The sequence below is a fragment of the Hyperoodon ampullatus genome, assembly GCF_949752795.1.
Source record: "Hyperoodon ampullatus genome assembly, chromosome: 2".
Taxonomy (NCBI): Eukaryota; Metazoa; Chordata; class Mammalia; order Artiodactyla; family Ziphiidae; genus Hyperoodon; species Hyperoodon ampullatus.
The window spans coordinates 176,122,637-176,140,196 of record NC_136915.1 but is presented as its reverse complement, the minus strand read 5'-3'; the positions used below and the strand labels follow the sequence as shown (position 1 = coordinate 176,140,196).

The 17,560-nt window shown below is 53.6% G+C and overlaps 1 protein-coding gene across 2 annotated transcripts; it reads right to left on the bottom strand.

Moving 5' to 3' along the window:
• Nucleotides 1–12,774: 12,774 nt before the first annotated feature.
• On the bottom strand, nt 12,775–16,672 carry PYCR2 (pyrroline-5-carboxylate reductase 2; the record flags this gene model as incomplete). 2 transcript variants are annotated; one of them, XM_079697036.1, is made up of 7 exons in its annotated part: nt 12,775–13,496; nt 14,052–14,215; nt 14,401–14,493; nt 14,712–14,933; nt 15,028–15,207; nt 16,212–16,282; nt 16,606–16,672. In XM_079697036.1, the coding sequence occupies 7 exons, from the start codon at nt 16,670–16,672 to the stop codon at nt 13,331–13,333; spliced, it is 963 nt and encodes a 320-aa protein (XP_079553162.1). In that variant the 3' UTR covers nt 12,775–13,330. The 2 variants fall into 2 exon arrangements, with proteins under 2 accessions (XP_079553162.1, XP_079553163.1); XM_079697037.1 differs by lacking the exon at nt 14,712–14,933.
• Between the last annotated feature and the right edge of the window lie 888 nt (nt 16,673–17,560).

Below are 17,560 nucleotides of genomic sequence, written 5' to 3'. Positions count from 1 at the left end.
CAGGAAGGACTCTGGCCACCCGGGACCTCCCAGAGTCACCCTCCACTGAGGCATCTCCTGACAGGAGAGCACCCTGTGCTTTTTGTGGAGGCCTCGCTTGGTGAGGGAGACAACATCAGGGGCCTGGACTCCCTCAGTCCCAGGGTGGCAGGTCCTGCTAAAATCAGTCTGTGCTACAGCCACAGAGAGCTCCCTGAGCCTGAGGTGGTGAGGGGCTGGGGACAGGGCATGACATGGCATGCAGAGCAGCCCTGGACACCCCAGGGGCAGGAGTCTGGAGACCTGGCTTTGACCTGACTCTTCACCAGCTCATAATGAAGACTCTTCTGCACTCTGGGCCTGAGGGATAGATATCCTGGAATTTCAAAAATAAGTATCTGTTCCCATCTTTTGGAGCAAGAAAGCTGCACTGGGCACAGAGAAAAGAGGGTCAAGCTCCCGTGGGGAGAGCGGGGAGGAGGGTCCTTCCCACCCTGCGGCAAGGCCCCATCCTCCTGCACTCCCCTGGGCCCCAGGGCACAGACCAGGCAGGGGGTGGCTCCATTAACTGAGGCAGGGACAGAATAGGGACACGTAGGTGGGGCGTATGGGGGCGCAGAGAGTGGACAGAGGCAGTCTGAGAAGCCAGGGGCAAGTCCGGCAGCCACACCCAGGAACCTGCTGGAGGTCAGGCGTGGGCCCTTGGCAACGGGAGGTAAGAGCAGGAAAGATGGTCAGGCACCTGCGCAGAAGGACAAGGGCTGGGCTGAGCGCAGGGGCCAAGGGCAAACTCTGGGAAATAACTAGCGGCTGGGGGTGGAGGAGAGGGAGGAAGCCAGATGGGACAAAAGGAGCTGTTAGAGAAGCAGGAGACATCCCCTACCCCACCCCACTCCAGAGAGCCCCAGGCTGGTGCTGGAGGCGTGGATAGGGAGGGAAGGAGAACACTTGGACCATTTCCAGGAAAGAGGAAAGCCCAGAAACGGAAGACAGGTCAGAGGCCCTGCAAAGCCGTACACGTGCGGAGTGAAGGCCTGTTCAGGATTCACGGAGTTTTAGTGCTGGAGGGGACCTGAGGGGAAGCTTTGACCCAATGCCTTACTTCACAGATGGGGAAACCGAGGCCTGCCGAGGCGGAGCCAGGCTGGAGTCCAACGTCTAGGTCACAGAATCCCCGCATCTCCAAGCTCCAGGCCGCACTGAGCCGCTCACTCTGTGTTCCATGCTGTGGGCCTGCAAGGCTTTCCATCAGGAGAACAAAAGCCAAATTAGAAAGCTTACTATTTCTGACTCAGCCTCGGAGGCTTTGCTGCCTGGCTCTGTAATTAAAAATGAAAGAACATGCAAAGTGAGGAGGGAGCCAGTCCCCAGGGCTGCCAGGCGACCAGCCTCTCATTTCCTGCAGGGGAAACTCCCTCCTGGGGCCTCCCGAAAGAGGATGGAGGCTGTGTGGGAGGCTGGAGTCCCCACCTCAAATCAAAGCACCGGGTGGGAGCACCCCAGCATCTGTTTGTGGGTCAGCATTGACAACGGTAGACTTGGGGCTGGCCTTCGTGGCTTGAACTCAAACCAAGAGGGCCTGAAAGAGGGAGTGAACGCAGGACAAGCCTTCCAGCTGTGTGATCTTGGGCAGCCCAGGACCCTCTCTGGACAAAGAGAGATTTGACCTGCATAATCTTCACATCGCTCCAGAGACTGGTTCTTGACCATGGCGGTCTCCTCTAGTTAGGAATCATCCAAGATGTGTCTCTGTTTTATTTCCACTCCATTTTTACTGTTGCTGTTTTTCATAAGATCCTGAGATGTGTTAGTTCGGCGTCAGCAGCAATTGGGTAAAACAGAAGCATCTTCTGGGTGTGCACGTGTGTGTGAGTGTGAGTGTGTGCATGGGTGTGCAAACCCCTCCCTGACTACAAGCTGACCAAGAGCAGGACCTCGGGCTCTGTAACTGCACGATGACCACAGAGGAGCTCATGGTGGTCCCAGGAAATGTTTTGTGTTTTAGTGGGAAGGCTGGTTGCTCCTGGCAGGTACCCCTGAGGCCACCAGAATGCGTCTAATAACAAGGCCAGGGTCCCTTGGTCTCCACATGGGAGCAGCTATAGGTAGATTCTAGACATGGACAGGATGGGGAAAGAAAAGGAAACAAACTGGCCCCTTCGGAAGTGGTTCACACACCTGGGTTGGGCTGGCGTTCTGGGTCCTGTAGTCAGTAGCTCAGTGGCTCAGTGATGCTTGGACCACCTTTGTCCCAGGCTTGGGCTGTGCTTGAAGCAGACTATGCGCTGATGGGAGTGGACACACCTGGAGAGAGCCTGCTTCCCTGTGGCCTGGCTTTGCAGCTGGTCACGCCAGCAGGGGTGTAGTCAGTGCAGCAGGCGCCCCTGGCCCCCAGCTCTGGGGAGTGGCCTTCATCCCCACTGATGAAGACACCACAGTCCCCGATGGCAGTTGACCAGAGGTGCCTCCACAACTGCGTTGACCTTTGTCGGAAGCAGGTCTGACTGACGCTTTAGCTGGAGGTGTGGCCACTCCAGCCACTTCCTCCTCCTCCTGAGAAGCCTCCCATTTCTCAAAGTTCTGGGTTCAGGAACAGAGCCCCGGTCACCCTGGTCCCCTCTCCCTGGACCACCCGGGGCCTCCGTCATTTGCCAGCCTCAGGGCTTCTGTTCCACCCCGTCCTACGAGCTACCACTACACTCCCAGGACGTCCTCTCCCGCCTCCCAGGCTTTCTCTGGTCCTTCTCCCCTCAGCCTTTGAACCTTCATGATCCCCAGACTGTGCTTGCTATGGGCTGAATTGTACCCCCAAATTCACATGTTGAAGCCCTAACCCCCAGTGCCTCAGAATGTTACTGTGTTTGGAGACAGGGCTTTTATTTATTTACTATTATTATTATTTAAATATTTATTTATTTATTTGGCTGCACCGGGTCTTAGTTGCAGCACGTGGGATCTTCGCTGCCGCATGCAGGATCTTTAGTTGCCACGTGTGGGATCTTTCAGCTGCAGCATGTGGGATCTAGTTCCCTGACCAGGGATCGAACCCAGGCCCCCTGCATTGGGGGCGCGGAGTCTTAACCACTGGGCCACCAGGGAAGTCCCAAGACAGGGCTTTTAAACAGGGAATTAAGGTAAAATGGGGCCATTCGCATGAGCCCTAATCCAATCTGACTGGTGTCCTTATAAGGTGGGAAAGTAGAACACAGACACAGGGAAGACCCTGTGAGGACACAGTGAGAGGGCAGCCATCTACCAGCCTAGGAAGAAACCCACCCCGCAGACACCTGGATCTGGGGCTTCCAGCCTTCAAAATTATGGGACAATAAATGTCTGTTTCTAAGCCGCCCAGTCTGCAGTGTTTAGTTAGAGCGGTCCTAGCAAACTCCTATTCTGCTTTTCCCACACAGATGCCCACAGAGCTCCAACTCTGCTCAGCTCTAAAGCATGGTGCTGGGTCGCAAATCCACATCTGGCTCTAAAAGCTTCTTCTGAGGTTGCACCTCAGGGGTCTCCACCTAACCCTCACTGCACCCCAAGTGGAACCCCTGACAGCAGAGTGGGGTGAGCACAGGCTCTGGCCTCCACTGCTGCCTGCCACAGCCCCAGGGCAAGTGGGTAAGCCTCAATTTCCTCTTTGTGAAAGTGGGGATCAAAACACCCACTCAGCAGGGTTGCTTGCAAGGATTTGGGAAGATTGTGCAAAGGCCCAGCCCTGGGTCTGACCCTTACTTGGGACTCAACGAATGGCAGCTGTTATTTTGATTATTTCTCTCAAACCTGACCCAGTATTTCCCAGGTCAGCTCCTGGAGCCACCAAGCTGGGAGCCTCGGTGGGACCTCCACACCCGCCCCCCCTACCTGCCCCCCCCTCCTGGATCTGACCTGTGTTTGCTTCATTAACTCAACAATCCTCATCCAGCACCTACTAAACAACAGCCATTGTGCTCTGCTGAGCACCCGGGCCTGAATGAAGCCTGTGGGCAGGGAGGAACTTCAGCTTATCTGCAAATGAATAAACAAATTGAGTTTTAAACAATCAATTACTATGGAGGGGAGTATGCTGGGGGAAGAGGGGAAGGGGTCCTTAAGCCAGTGAATCACCTTCTTTGGCTGGCTTGTCTTTTACCCAGATGGCTGCAAGACTCAAGTTACTGTTCCCAAAGGCTTCCAGAATTTCCTTTCTTAAGCAAAAATAGACCGGATCCTTCCCTGCTTAAAATCCTCCCTGGCTGCTCCTGCCTTCAGTGGGCCCTCCTCTACCTGGTGCAGCCTTACCTGTCTTCCCGCCTATCTCCTCCAGCACATCCTTCACTCTTTTTTCTTTTTTAAAAATATTTATTTATTTATTTGGTTGCACTGGGTCTTAGTTGCAGCTCGTGGGCTCCTTAGTTGTGGCTCGCCGGCTCCTTAGTTGTGGCATGCAAACTCTTAGTTGTGGCATGGATGTGGGATCTAGTTCCCTGGCCAGGGAGGGAAACCGGGCCCCCTGCATTGGGAGCGCCGAGTCTTAACCACTGGACCACCAGGCAAGTCCCACATCCTTCACTCTTGCCAGGTGAGAGACACTGGCCTCTGTCCACTTCTAGACCTGGGCACAGGCAGTGCCCATCACCTGGGTGTCACTCCTTAGCGCATCTTTGCTCTTAGCCACCTCCTTCCATCTGAAAAACTCCCCTCATCTTTCAAGAACCAGCTCCAACATCACTTCCTTCACCAGATCTTCCCAAACGCCTCCTCTCGGCTCCCAGGGCTTTACTGTCTCCATCACAGCATTTATCACCTTGTAGTGTGGAGCTTGCAGCGATTTCTTTCATATCTGTTTTCTCCACTAGATCAGGAACCCCATCAGGGGAGGAAGAGATCAGGTCTGGTTACATCTGCTGTTCCAGTGCCCGCCACACAGGGGCGCTCCACATGTGCAGAGTGAATAAATGACTGACAAAGGCAGGCGAGTCAGACTGAGCCAGATGCTCCTTACACCTCCTCCCATTTAATCCCCACACAGCTGAGGAAGTACAAGGTTACAGGAGAGCCAGCTTCCCTCTCTGCCCTGAATGGCTCAGGATACTGACACCAAACCATGGAGAGTCCTGGTACCTGAATGATTTGCATTTCATGTGCCCATAATAAGCTCTAAGTGAATACGTGTTGACTGGTGATCATGCAGTTATTCTTCTCTGGTCGTCGTTTTTTTTTCTGGTCTATCTCCATGGATACCCGGGAATGTTGGCTGTGGCCACAATCAGCTCAATTCAAAAACCATTTGTCAAGTGCTGGGCAGTGGCTCCCACACTGGCTGAGGCTTGGAATCTCTGATTCTGAGGTTTTAGTGGGAGATGAGGATCTGTCACATTTAGAGAAGAGAAAAGAGGGAGAAGTGCATTTCCAGTGCGGGAAAGGGGATGAGCAAAAGCAGTGGAGGGCATATGGGTAAGGGTAGGTCTGGGGTCCAGAGTTTGGAGAGTCAAGAGTAATAAAATTGGGGGCTTCCCTGGTGGCGCAGTGGTTGAGAGTCCGCCTGCCGATGCAGGGACACGGGTTCGTGCCCCGGTCCGGGAGGATCCCACATGCCACGGAGCGGCTGCGCCCGTGAGCCATGGCCACTGAGCCTGCACGTCCGGAGCCTGTGCTCCGTGGCGGGAGGGGCCACAACAGTGAGAGGCCCGCTTAATGCAAAAAAAAAAAAAAAAAAGGCAGGTGACCAACTGGTTTGAGAACCAGGTCTGGAGTCAGTGGTGCCCAGGGAACAGGGGCCACACGCACACCCAGACCTGAGCCTGACTCTGGCTCCGCCAGGCCCTGGCTCTTGGACCTGTTCTGCTTAACTTCTCTGAGCTTCAGGTTCCTGAACAATTACAGTAAAAACAACAGCACCTCCAGTCGTTAGCACTCACCTCCTGCCAGACACCAAGCCCAGCCCTTTATCTCATTTAATCCTCATCTCAACCCTTCAAGATGGGGACTGTTATCATCCTTATGCAGCGGATAAGTGCCTGGAGGGTAAGTAACTTGCCCAGGGTCACAGGACCGCTAAATGATCTGACTCTCAAGGCCGCTTGTTTTTCTCCCCAGTTTTATTGAGATATAACTGGCATATAGCACTGTGTAAGTTTAAGGTGTACAGTGTAATGATTTGACTTACATACATCATGAAATGATTACTATAATAGGCTTAGTGAACATCCATCACCTCATATAAATATTAAATATATTAAAGAAATAGGAAAAAATTTTTTCCGTGTGACGATAACTCTTAGGTCTCTCTTTCATTTATAACGCACAGCAGTGTTACCTTTAACACGTTGTACATTATATCCCTAGTACTTATTTATTCAAAGCTTCTTCTTGAGCAAGTCTGGTGTGTACTGACTGAGATGACCTATGAGAAGCCTGGACACAGGGGCCCTCGAGAAGGCTCCTCTCCCTCAGCCCGGGATGCCCAGGGGAGGGACCCCGGTGTGGGCAGTCAGGTGTCCCGCTTTTCCCACCAGGGATGATGATGCTGAGGAGAAGAGGGCAAAGGCTGCTCAGAGGAAGATGATTCAAGGGCTTCCCTCTGTAACCAACACTAAGCTGCTTTGTTATGTGAATACATGAAATCACCTTCTGCAGCTGGCACGCGGGGCACCGAGCTGGATCCGTGTTTCTGACCGAGTTTCTCCCCAGGGCACAGGCGTTCCGCGTTTTGCAACCGGAATCAGGCGGCCTGGGTGCTCAGCGGCTGGCGCCTGGCGCCCTCTAGTGGCGCGAGGGAGCCTTTCCTCTGCAGCTGAGCCGTGGGGGCCTGACTGGCTCGGGCAGCCAGGACAAGCTTTCCTCGGGAATCCGAAAGCTGGGACCTAAGGCTCCCGGTTGCTTTAGCTCTTCCTGTGCGAGATGGGGATGCTCATACCCTCCCCACCTGCTTCCCAAGACCTTGTGAGAATCCTATGGGATGTGATGGGTGACAGCACCTTGCTAGCTCAATAGCATCGCTAACCAGCAAATTACTGCGTTCATAAGAAAATTGCCAACAGAGTGAGGTCCAGGATGCTAAGGACCAGTGAAGGGCTGGGCAGAGGGCTGAGGAGAGGGGAGGCAGTAGAGGGATGGAGTGAGCAAGACGGTGGGGGGCACGGGGTTCAGCAGAGACAGGCCCATGTGTGTAGGGCAAAGGGGAGCCTTTTGGGGGAGATGTGGGCAATGGCCTTGGAAAAGGAGAAGCATAAATACTAATTCCTCATTCCTTTCTCTTCATTCAAAATGATGGTTATATTTGCTTCCATACTAAAATGAAAAAATTAAAATATCTACTTCTGAGTGGTTTTCCCGTGGCTTGGTACCCTCAAAAAAAGGTCCCTACCCCCGCTGAAGGCTGTAATGAGGCCAGTCCTGACCCTGCCTGTGTTCCGGGTCTCCTCCCCGGGCACCCACCAGGGACCCCTGCACATTATCCCCCGTTTGCATCCCCTCTCAGCCTAGTTTTCCGGTCGTTCCTTGTGTTCCGGCAGGAGGGCCCCTCAGTTATTAGAGCAGTGAGGAGGGCGGCCATGCCCGCCTGAGGCAGGACATTCAGTGCTTCAGAAAAAGAGTCTTGGTTTCTAGCACCCAGGCTTTTCCCTTCATTGGCTTTGTTCCTAACATCTCCAAACCTCAGTGTTCCTATCAGTAAAATGGGGAAATAATAACTACATCATAATTACTCAATTAAAGATTCAATGAGATCATGTATATTGCATATATAATATTGTGCCTGGCACTTAGGAAGAAAATACATGTTAGTTCATTAAGGAAGTTTCTATGCTTTAGGCTATAAATGAGAAGCTGCTTGACAAGGAATGTCAGCCAGGCTTCCCATCTCAGAAAAGAGGAAACCTTGCGGTGTGGGACTGCAGAAAGGGTTGGGGAGGGGGGAGGGGCGGGAGACATACCACTGTGTCCGGGCAACACTGTCATCTGCCGAGGTGCCACCAGGCTGTGCGGTGACTCAGCCTTCACTAAGCCTTTACCCAAAGCAAAGACCACCCTGGGAGAAGCAAACGTAATTATTATTATTTTTCCATTTTAATGTAATAATAATAAATTGAAACCAAAGCAGATGAATGACTTGCACGAGGTCACCTGGCCTGTGACCCAGATTAGAACCCAGACCTTTGCTCTTTCTGTTACCAGAAATGCATTAACCAAGCTGGCAGAAGGAAAACAATCTTTACTGTGATGTAATTGAAAACATACGACAAATGAAATTCCAGTTCAATATTCAGGTCTTACAATTCAGGGTGACCAGTAACTGAGAGGCGCTGGGGTTTCTCAGCTTCTCCAGGTCACCACTATCGACGATTCTTGATTGACAGGAAAAGTCTCTGATGTCTAACCAAATATATTGCTGCTCCAGCCCACCGAGTGCATCCCTGGTTGTTTTTATCTTCAAGGAAGAGAGAACACTTATCCATGTAACCCTTTCTAAAATTGAAAGCTGTTATGAAATTGATTTCCATCCCAATCCCATTTTACCTAAACATTCCTGAGGTGCTTCCCTCTTACCTAAGGAACCCCAGAGCTGTCTGAAATTACAGATGGCTTTGAGGTGTCCACATGCTGAAAAAGCTCTCAGGCAGCCCTGAGGGAGGGACAGGGTGCACTAATAGAGGTGCCCCCTAGACAGAGTGGCCAGGATAGAAATTCACTAAGAGTTCCCCACAACCCAGCCAATTTAGCACGAGCACAGCATCTCAGAAGTGCTCAGCAAACACTGGCTGATTGAATAAAAGGGTCAGAACTCAACAGTTGAGGGTCAGGCTGGGAGCTGCCCAGGGCTTTCACCCCAGTAAATCAGAAGCTTCTCGAGGCACAGCAAGTAAGAGCCCAAACTGACATTTAAGCAGAAGAGTTGTCATTCATTCATTCATTCATGAATGTATGCATTCATTCAGCTGTGTTTACTGGGTGTCGAGCATTAGGACCAGGACGGATGGCCTACAACACAGCCTGTTCCCCACACCTTGAAGCACACAAGTTGGCGGTGGAAACAGACAGGAAAGCAGATGATTAGCACATGACGTGGTCAGTGTCACTGCGGAGGAGTACCAGGTTCCACGGGAGCCCAGAGCTGGGCTCCTGCCCACAGTGACGCAGAAGGTGGGCCCAGGTGGAAGGAAGAGGCTGGGCCCAGAGCACCCATCTGTCCACCTTTGCCAAGGAGGACACACTCATGCCCAGAGTGTTCCTGGGTGCAGTGCAAGACCAGAGTAGGGCATTCGGGTCGCTCCAGCCCTGACTGACCGCCTCGGGGCAATGCATCCTGCTAGAGCACTGCACAGCCAGGGCAGCCCGGCAGCCCCCCAAAAGGTCTACATAATGTATCTGGTGACTAGGTAACACCCTCGTATGATTGCTATATCAGTACACTACAAAAAGGTTTGTAATGAGATGTTACTCCTGCCCCTGTTCCCGTCGGCCTCCTTCCCTCTGTCCCCCAGCAAGTACCCCTTCTTGGTGTCTTGTGTATCCTTCTACTAGAGTTTCTTCATCCAATTTCGTATTTCCTCCTTTTCTTACATAAAGGTAGCAAGCTATCCACACTGGCTTGGACCTTGAAAAGAGGTACATTTCATTTTCAAAACACTACTGATTTCAAGTAGACACGGTATCCATTCTGCCTATGTTCTGGTTTATTGATAAAAGCAGAGCACAGGTCAAGGCTTTAAGTATTTGATTAGATATGCAGAAAGGCCTGTCTACAGCATCGCGAACAGTGAGGGAAGAAACACAGTCAGGCTCTCTGGTGTCCCTCCCCAGAGTGTTGCTTAGTAATGGTCAGGCGCGGACAAGGATGAAGAAGGGTGTGTCTGTGCCCCACGCGGCCTGCCATTGGGGATCAGGGGAAACATTTTAAAATCTTTTAACTATGGAGACCATGCCTGCTTATTGCAAGCAACAATCCAAAGCAAAATAAACAGAGAAAGAAATCAACTGAGACGTCAACCTCAATCCCACTTCCCCAAAGTAACTATTGCTAACTTTTGGGCCGGAGGTCTGTGCCGCCATTTCACAGGACAGCAAAACTGAGGCAATAGATGAGGGAGTGTTTGGGGGGTCCTGAGAGAAGCCAGTTATGAAACGAGGGCTGTGCTCTAGGCCCAGCTGCCCCCAGAGTCCAGGTGCAGGAGCAGAGAGTGGGGGAGGGCGGGCAGGGGGTTAGTTGGTGCCCTCCCTCACTCTTACCCACCTCCGTGCTGCCTTTTCCTCTGCCTTCCCGTGTTTTCCACTTCTCCTCCCTGTGTCCACATCTTTCCTCGGCCCTTGTGCAACTCAGAACAAGGACCAAGTCTTCCTGACTGCGGCACACCCAGGCCTCACAGCGTGCTTGGCGCAGAGGGAGTGCTGCGCACGTGCTTCTTGGGAAGGCTGCCCCAGCCTCTCACACCAGCTTTTACTCCTACAAGGCGTCAGGAGGCATTCACGGCCTTTCCTGGTGGCTCGGGCCCCAGCCTCTAGACCCTCTGTCCAGGGTGTCTTCTGCAGCTCCAGCCCCCGCACCCGTCAGCCCTGTGAGGAGGCAGCAGCTGAGAGGGGCAGGCCTGAGGCCCCGCAGAAAGGCGACCGGAACTGATTTCCAAGGGGTGGCCCTCTTCGCCTACGCCCTGGAGGACTGGAGCCACAGCCACCTTGGGTGAAATCTAGTCCTGACCATACCTGGTCGAAGCTCAGAAGCAAAGGGCAGGGGGTCCTAAGCAGGTGAGGACTCACCTGAACCAGGTGGACCCTACACACCAAAGCATGAGCCAGGGCCTGGCAGTTAGTAGGTCCTCAGTAAATGTATGTTGGTGGGTTTAGGCCTGGGAAGGAGGTGGCCTTGCAGGGGGGCGGAGGAGAGATGAAGGACTGTCTCCTGTCACCTAGGACAGCTCGCCAGCAGGCTGCGTGCAGAAAGGACAGAACTTGGTGTCAGGCTTGGGTCTGAGTCCTGGTGCCACTTCCTAGCTGATTAAGCCAGGGACCGAGCTCGGGCCGCAGCAGTGAAAGCCCAGAATTCTAACCACTAGGCCACAAGGGAACTGCCTATTTCCTTTTCTTAAAGTTTTATGAAGTGTAACTTACATACCGTAAAATTCATGCACTTTGTTTACGATTCAGTAACTATGTACAGAGTTGTGCAACCACTGCCATCATCTGATTTTAAATCACTTCATCACAGAAACCCTGTCCTCGTCCCATTCCCACCCCAGCCCTAGGCAACCCGTCTATCTCTATAGAGTTGCATTTTCTGGACATTTCATGTCAATGAAATCATATAATCTGTGGCCTTCTGCAAGCAACTTCCTTAACATGATGTTTTTGGAGTTCGTATATTGTACCATGTGTCAGTACTTCCTTTTTATTACTGAATAATATCCATCGTGTGGGTATAACATTTTATCCCTTCACCAGTTTTTCAACATTTGGGTTGTTTTCACTTCTTGGCTATTTTGAGTAATGCTGCCACAATCATGAGCAAGTTTTTGTGTGGACATCTGTTCTTATTTCTCTCGGGTAGGTATCTACAAGTAGAATTGCCTGGTCATATGGCAACTCTATGTAATCTTTTGAGGAACTACCAGACTGTTTTCCAGAGGTGTTGCACCATTTTACATCCCTACCAGCAATACACAAGGGTTCTAACTTCTCCACATCCTTGCCAACATTCATTATTATCCTTTTTAACTAGAAGTCACACTAGTGGGTGTGAAGTGGTATCTCACTGGGTTTTGGTTTGCATTTCCCTCATAACTAATGATGCTGAGCAACTCATTTGCCATTTGTAAATCTTCTTTGGTGAAAAGTCTATCATCTTTTTGGGCCACTTACTTAACCTCTTACTGTTAATTATACCCAGCTCCTAAGGCCATGAGACTTTATGTAGAGGGTTTGCAAAGGGGCTGCCATATAATGAGGGCTGAAAGATGACAGCTTTTAGTATTGTCGTACTCGTTGTCACTCTGACCCCCTAGGAATAAGCCTTCCCCATGGGCTCTCCAGTTTGGAGTTGGAGCCCAGCTGCCCTCCCTCCTCAGGGGAGGGTGGAGGATGAGCTCCACTGGCACAAGGGTCCACATGTTCTGGATGTCCTGCTGAGCAATTCCACACGATCTCACTTCATACCCACCAGAACCTTTGGATGAAGCATGACCTCCATATTTCTAGGGATGAAACCTTGAGGTACAAGATATTCAGTACCTTCTCCAAGGTCGCCTAGTTGAAAGCAGTGGGAAGTAAGATGTGAACTCAGAGCTGATGCTAAAGCCAATGTCACAGGCAGGAGCTGGTGGGCACAAGCGCCAGGCACACGGCCTGCATGGAGGAACTGCGGGCTCAGTCCAGCTGTGTAGACGGTCCTACAACTGATGAACAACTCAACTGGAGTAAGCTGCTTATCCCCTTCAGGCCTCAGCATCCTCTATAAAGTCAGAAAAAGAATAGTTCCTCCCTCGGAGGGCATCTGTCTGGATCTGATATAGTGTGTGGCCCACTACAAGCAGGCAGCTTCCTCCTTTGTGTCTGGGCTACAGCCAGCTCCCCACCAAGGCCACTTGGCTCTTCTTTGCCCTGAGCTTTGGCACATCCTACAACACAATCTCCTGACCCTGACCCTGACCCTAGGGGCCAGGCTGGAGCAGGGTGTCATTACAGCTCTCAGGGCCTGGCCCCTTATTTCCTCTCATCCCTACTTCTTGCCTTTAGGCAGTACTCTCCCGAAGCTGGAGCACCTGGAGAGGGCCTCGAGTTCTCTAGAATGATGACGTAAGATAAAGCATAAGAAAAGCAGGGTAATAAAAAATAAAGCTTTATTAAAGCAGCTAAGCTTAGCAGCACTGAACACACTTTCAATGGTATACCTCTGAAGCAAGACTTAAATATAACAGTCTAATATGTGCATTTCTGAGTAACTGTGATAACTCTAAGTCACTCACTTCTTTTCCATTTACCAATTCAAAGAGAAAAGCACTTGTCATGTTTTGTACCTCTTACTTCCTTGACCTGGCAACAAACTCACCCTGCCTTGGGCTCCAGCTGGAGGACCCCAGTTGAAGGGGTCATCAGCTGAAGGTCTCCAGACCTCCCTATGGAGCTGGGGCTCTGACTGGGGCCCCAGCCTCTCTCTCCTGTCACTGTGTGAGGTGTGCAGGGCTGCATCTGGTTTCCAGCATCCACCACCCCTTCAGAGCACCTTCTAACCCGAGACAGGAGAGGAAACTAGCGCTGTGGTCTGAACAGACTTAAGGAGGTTTTATCCCAAGGCCCCCAAGACTGACTGAGCCCACCCCTGCGCTGCACAGCGCCCCTCACCCAAGGGCGCCGGTCACAGAGAGCAGGGCAGACCGAGGCTGTCTTAGTCCTTCTTGCCTCCTGCGACTGGGCTTCTTGTGAGGAGCCTCCCTGAGCTGAAGGGGGTCAGTGAGGTCACTGTGCGGGAGTCCAGCTTCACTCTGTCCAGGAGGGTCTTCTTGAGGGCGGCTGGGGAGATCTTTTCTTGGTCGGCCATGGACTGCAGCTCTCTGCAGACAAAGCCCCAACAGGTTGAAGGAGGAGCCAGAGCTGCACGAGGCTTCCCCATCCACTTAACCCCCAACCCTTGTTGACTTGGTACCAGCCCAACTTAGAAGCCCAAACCAAAAACTCCCCTAAGCTTCCTAGAAGTGCTATTTAACTAAGTAGGGGTTACTACATCGATGTAGAGCTTTAAGTGTTATCTGTGATCAGATGGGGAGAGAGAGAGTGTGGAAAAATCACAGGACTGGAGGTCAAAGACTTGAGGTCGAATCCTGCCTCCATCACTGACTAGCTGTTTGACCTTGGGAGAGCTGTATCTCGAAGCCTCGACTTCCTCATCTGTAAATCAAGCTAACCCCAGCTATCAGAACTGTGTGAGAATTAAATGAAGGCCTACAAACCCTTAGCTAACAAAGTCTAATGAATCGTGGTTATTAACAGAGCGCAGACTCCAGCACTGGTAATGGGACCAAAGATGGCAGATTCTGCAAGACGGTGTGCAGCCCATACTGGGGCTGGCTGGGAGGAGAGGGCCTGGGCAGAGAAAGAGAGAGACCCACCGTGTTTGGATGCAGGAGGCCTCAACTGCGTTGATGAGCAGGGAGCGGAAGCCCCCACTCTCTAGGACGTGCAAGGCGTGGATGGTGGCCCCCCCAGGGGAGCAGACATTGTCCTTGAGCTGGCCCGGATGCTGCTCTGAGTCCAGAAGCATCTTGGCAGCCCCCTAGGGCAGGAAGGAAGCATTAGAGCAGAAAACTGCTGGTGCCCCTTGAGATGAGCTTCTCCACACCCACTGTTCCTCCCCAATCCTTATCCCAGCTTCCCAACCAAGCCCTGCCCCGGCCCAGTGACCCCTAAGAACCCCATCCCCACACTGTGGTCCAGAACACGCAGGCGGAAGATACTGACCAGCAAGGTCTGGGCCCCCAGTCGGACAGCCAGGCGCCTCGGCAGGCCCATCTTCACCCCACCGTCAGCCAACGCGTCCAAGGCCATGAACGCCTGTGGAGACACTCACTGAGCCCTGGGGCAGCAGGCACTCAGGGGCACGCCCTAGGGTCTACTTTTCCTGATGACTGGAATTAGCTCCAAGGGTTGACCTTCTCCACCAGCCTGCCTTGCCCAAGAGGTGGGTGACACCCCCAGCCCAGGCCTGCCTGCCAGCCCATCTTGCGCCCCTGGGTCCCCGGAAGGCTGCGTTAAGTATATGAGGGCCTCACATAGGCAGGCCCGCTGCCGCTGAGCCCTGTGACGGCGTCAATCAGGTCCTCCTCCACCTCAGTGCAGAAGCCCACGCTGCTCATGAGCTGCTCCAGGAGCTGCCCATCCTCCACCAGGGCATGGGTGCCCGTGGCGTACACCGTCGCGCCCTCTCGCACCAACACGGGCGTGTTGGTCATGCAGCGGATCACCTTGGGGGCCGGCTGGAATGCCATCAGCTTCTGGGGTTAAGGCAGAGGGCCGAGTGAGTTGCCAGTCCCACTAGCACCCACCCCTCCGCCCCTCACACAGGACTACCAGGGCCGAGATGGGCACCTTCTCGACAGAGCTGATGGTGACACCGGCCGCGCAGGAGACCACAATGTGCCTGGCCTGAACGTCGGCCCCGATCTCATCCAGGATGAAGGGGATGATGTGTGGCTTCACGGCTAGGAACAGGACGTCACTGTGCCTCACTGTCTCCTTATTACTCCGGGTCAGGTTCACACCCATCTTCTGCAGGAGGAGACCACTGTGCAGCAGCCTCACTGGGCCCAGGGCCTCCCAAGGAGCAGCTGAAACCCCCGACAAGCCTGGAATTCCCTGCCCCAGCCCCTCAGGGTCTGCCCCTACTGCCACCGGCACAAAGTTTTCCAATGTTGCTACCGGGCAAGTGAGCATAGGTGCTGGACGCGGACAAGCTTCCCCATGGCAACCAGGAAATAGCTGTCCCCCATGCCCACCACTTCTCTGGCCCCCAAGGCACCCCTCTGCCAGGTAATTAGTCTCCATGGCTGGAAAGTGGCAAAGGGAAAGGTGAAATGCTACTAGTGCTCAATGGTCGGAAGCGAGGCCGTATCCCAACTCCAGACACTTGTTCATCAGAGTGCAGTCTCTGTGTGGTCCAGGGGTGGGCTGGAGGACACCCATCTCTCTAAGACTCCATACTGAGAAGCAGGTCCCTCCAGTGCTGGTAACATCAGCCATCCCAGGCACAGACACTACCTGTCGCCCGCCTCATTAGACATCCTCTCCCACACTGCTCAGGTTTGGGGTGAAGACTTGGGATATTCCTTTTTTAGACAGAGGAACAACGAACCTGCCAGGTTCTTTCCCAACATGCTCTTTTATGCCTCAGAATAATTCAGCTAAGTGGCTATTGTGGTCTCCATTTTATAAATGAGGAAACTGAGTCTCAGAGTAGCCGAGTACCGTAAGGCCACTTAGCCAGTGGATGAAGAAAAGTGAGTATTTTATTGCATGCCTACTATGCGCCAGGTGCTTTCCATACATAAAACCTCAACTAACCTTCTAACCACCCCAGTATCTGGATTAGAACCCAAGTCTGTCTGCCTGGGTGCTCCCACCACCCTGAGCTGCCCCATGGAAGGTGGAGGATTATGATGCTCCTGGTGGGTAGGTCAGCGCCGACCATGGACCAGCACAGGGGCTCGGCTCATCAGGCCATCCTTCTCCTGGGCCTTCACCCTCCTCCCCAGTTACCCCCCTGCCCCACCTACCCTGAGCGCGGACACTGTGGGCGGGTCCATGTCCGGGGAGCTGGCTATTATCTTGTGAGCCGACAGGATGCCTGGAGAAGACAGGGCTTTTCAACTGGGAATCATGGCCCACCCGGTTCCCATGCTTTCCCTGGGAAAGCAGAGTCAAACCCCACGACGTTCTGACCGTTGTGGAGACGGCTGCTAGTGTCCTTCTCCCCGCTCAATCCCTTATGCGGGCAGGACTCTCTTGCTGCTTAAGAGGAGTTTCCTCTCCCCCAGCAGACACAAATTCCCCTTTCTTCATTCATTCACGTTCGTGGGGTGGAGGGCGGTTCACAGGGTAGGCTAGGGGCGGTTCACAGGGTAGGCTAGGGACCGTCCGCACATCCGCCTCCCGCCTCCAGGCGCTTACCTGCGGCCGTGAAGCCCCGCGCCAGGGCACAGGCCAGCTGGCCAGCGCCGATGAAGCCCACGCTCATGGTTCCAGGCTCTGCTTCTGCCGGGCCGCCGCAGAAGTCGGCTCAAAGGTGCCCTAAAAGAAGAGTAGAGAACGGAGGGCCCAGCGGGCGCAGAGCCCCGGAGCCGAATCCCGGGAGTTGCCCGCAGCTTCCGGGCCGGATACCGCCACCCCTCCTCACTCACACTCACCGACCGCGCCGCAGGGGCCCAAGTGTCCCCGCCCCTCCAGGGCGACCAATCCGAGGCCGGGACGAGGCCGTGTGCCCGCCTCCTGCGCACGGGATTGGCGGGTGGAATCTCGGACGCGGCGCGCGAAGCCGGGATTTCCGCCTCGTGTGGGCCCCACACGTCATTGGAAGTCGCGTGGGGCTCAGGGCTGAGGCCGGGCGGAGGTCTGGCTAATGTTATTTCCTGGTGCTGGCCATGAGCCGCACCTCGAGGGTAAGAGGAGCTCTCCAGGTTGCTGATTTGAGGGGACGGATGTGACGCTCTTGGCGGGGCTTCAGACAGGAGCTTGGGGACCTGTGGGCTCCGAGCCAGGCGCCTCGGTGCGCCCGGGTTGGAGCTGGGAGGCCCCCGGCTGCCGCCCGCTCCCTCCCGGCCCTCGCGGGGAGGCGGCGGGGGAGCCGCGGTTACTCACTTGAACTTAAGTGGTTCACGCGATTGGTCTTATTAACTGGATTGCGAATAGGGTTAGTTCCTCTGTTTAGGAAATGATGGGCTCCTTAGAGCCTGACTAAAGTAACCCCGACCACCGCCACTTGCTTTAAAACGCTCCACAAACGTGATGTTTACGTTTTCATCAGTAGTAAATTTAAGTACTACGGGGGGACCGGTGACAGAGGAAGGAGATGGCATCTCAAGAGGGAGGCGTCTCAGAACAGCAGGAGAGGCCGTTGGTTCCCCAC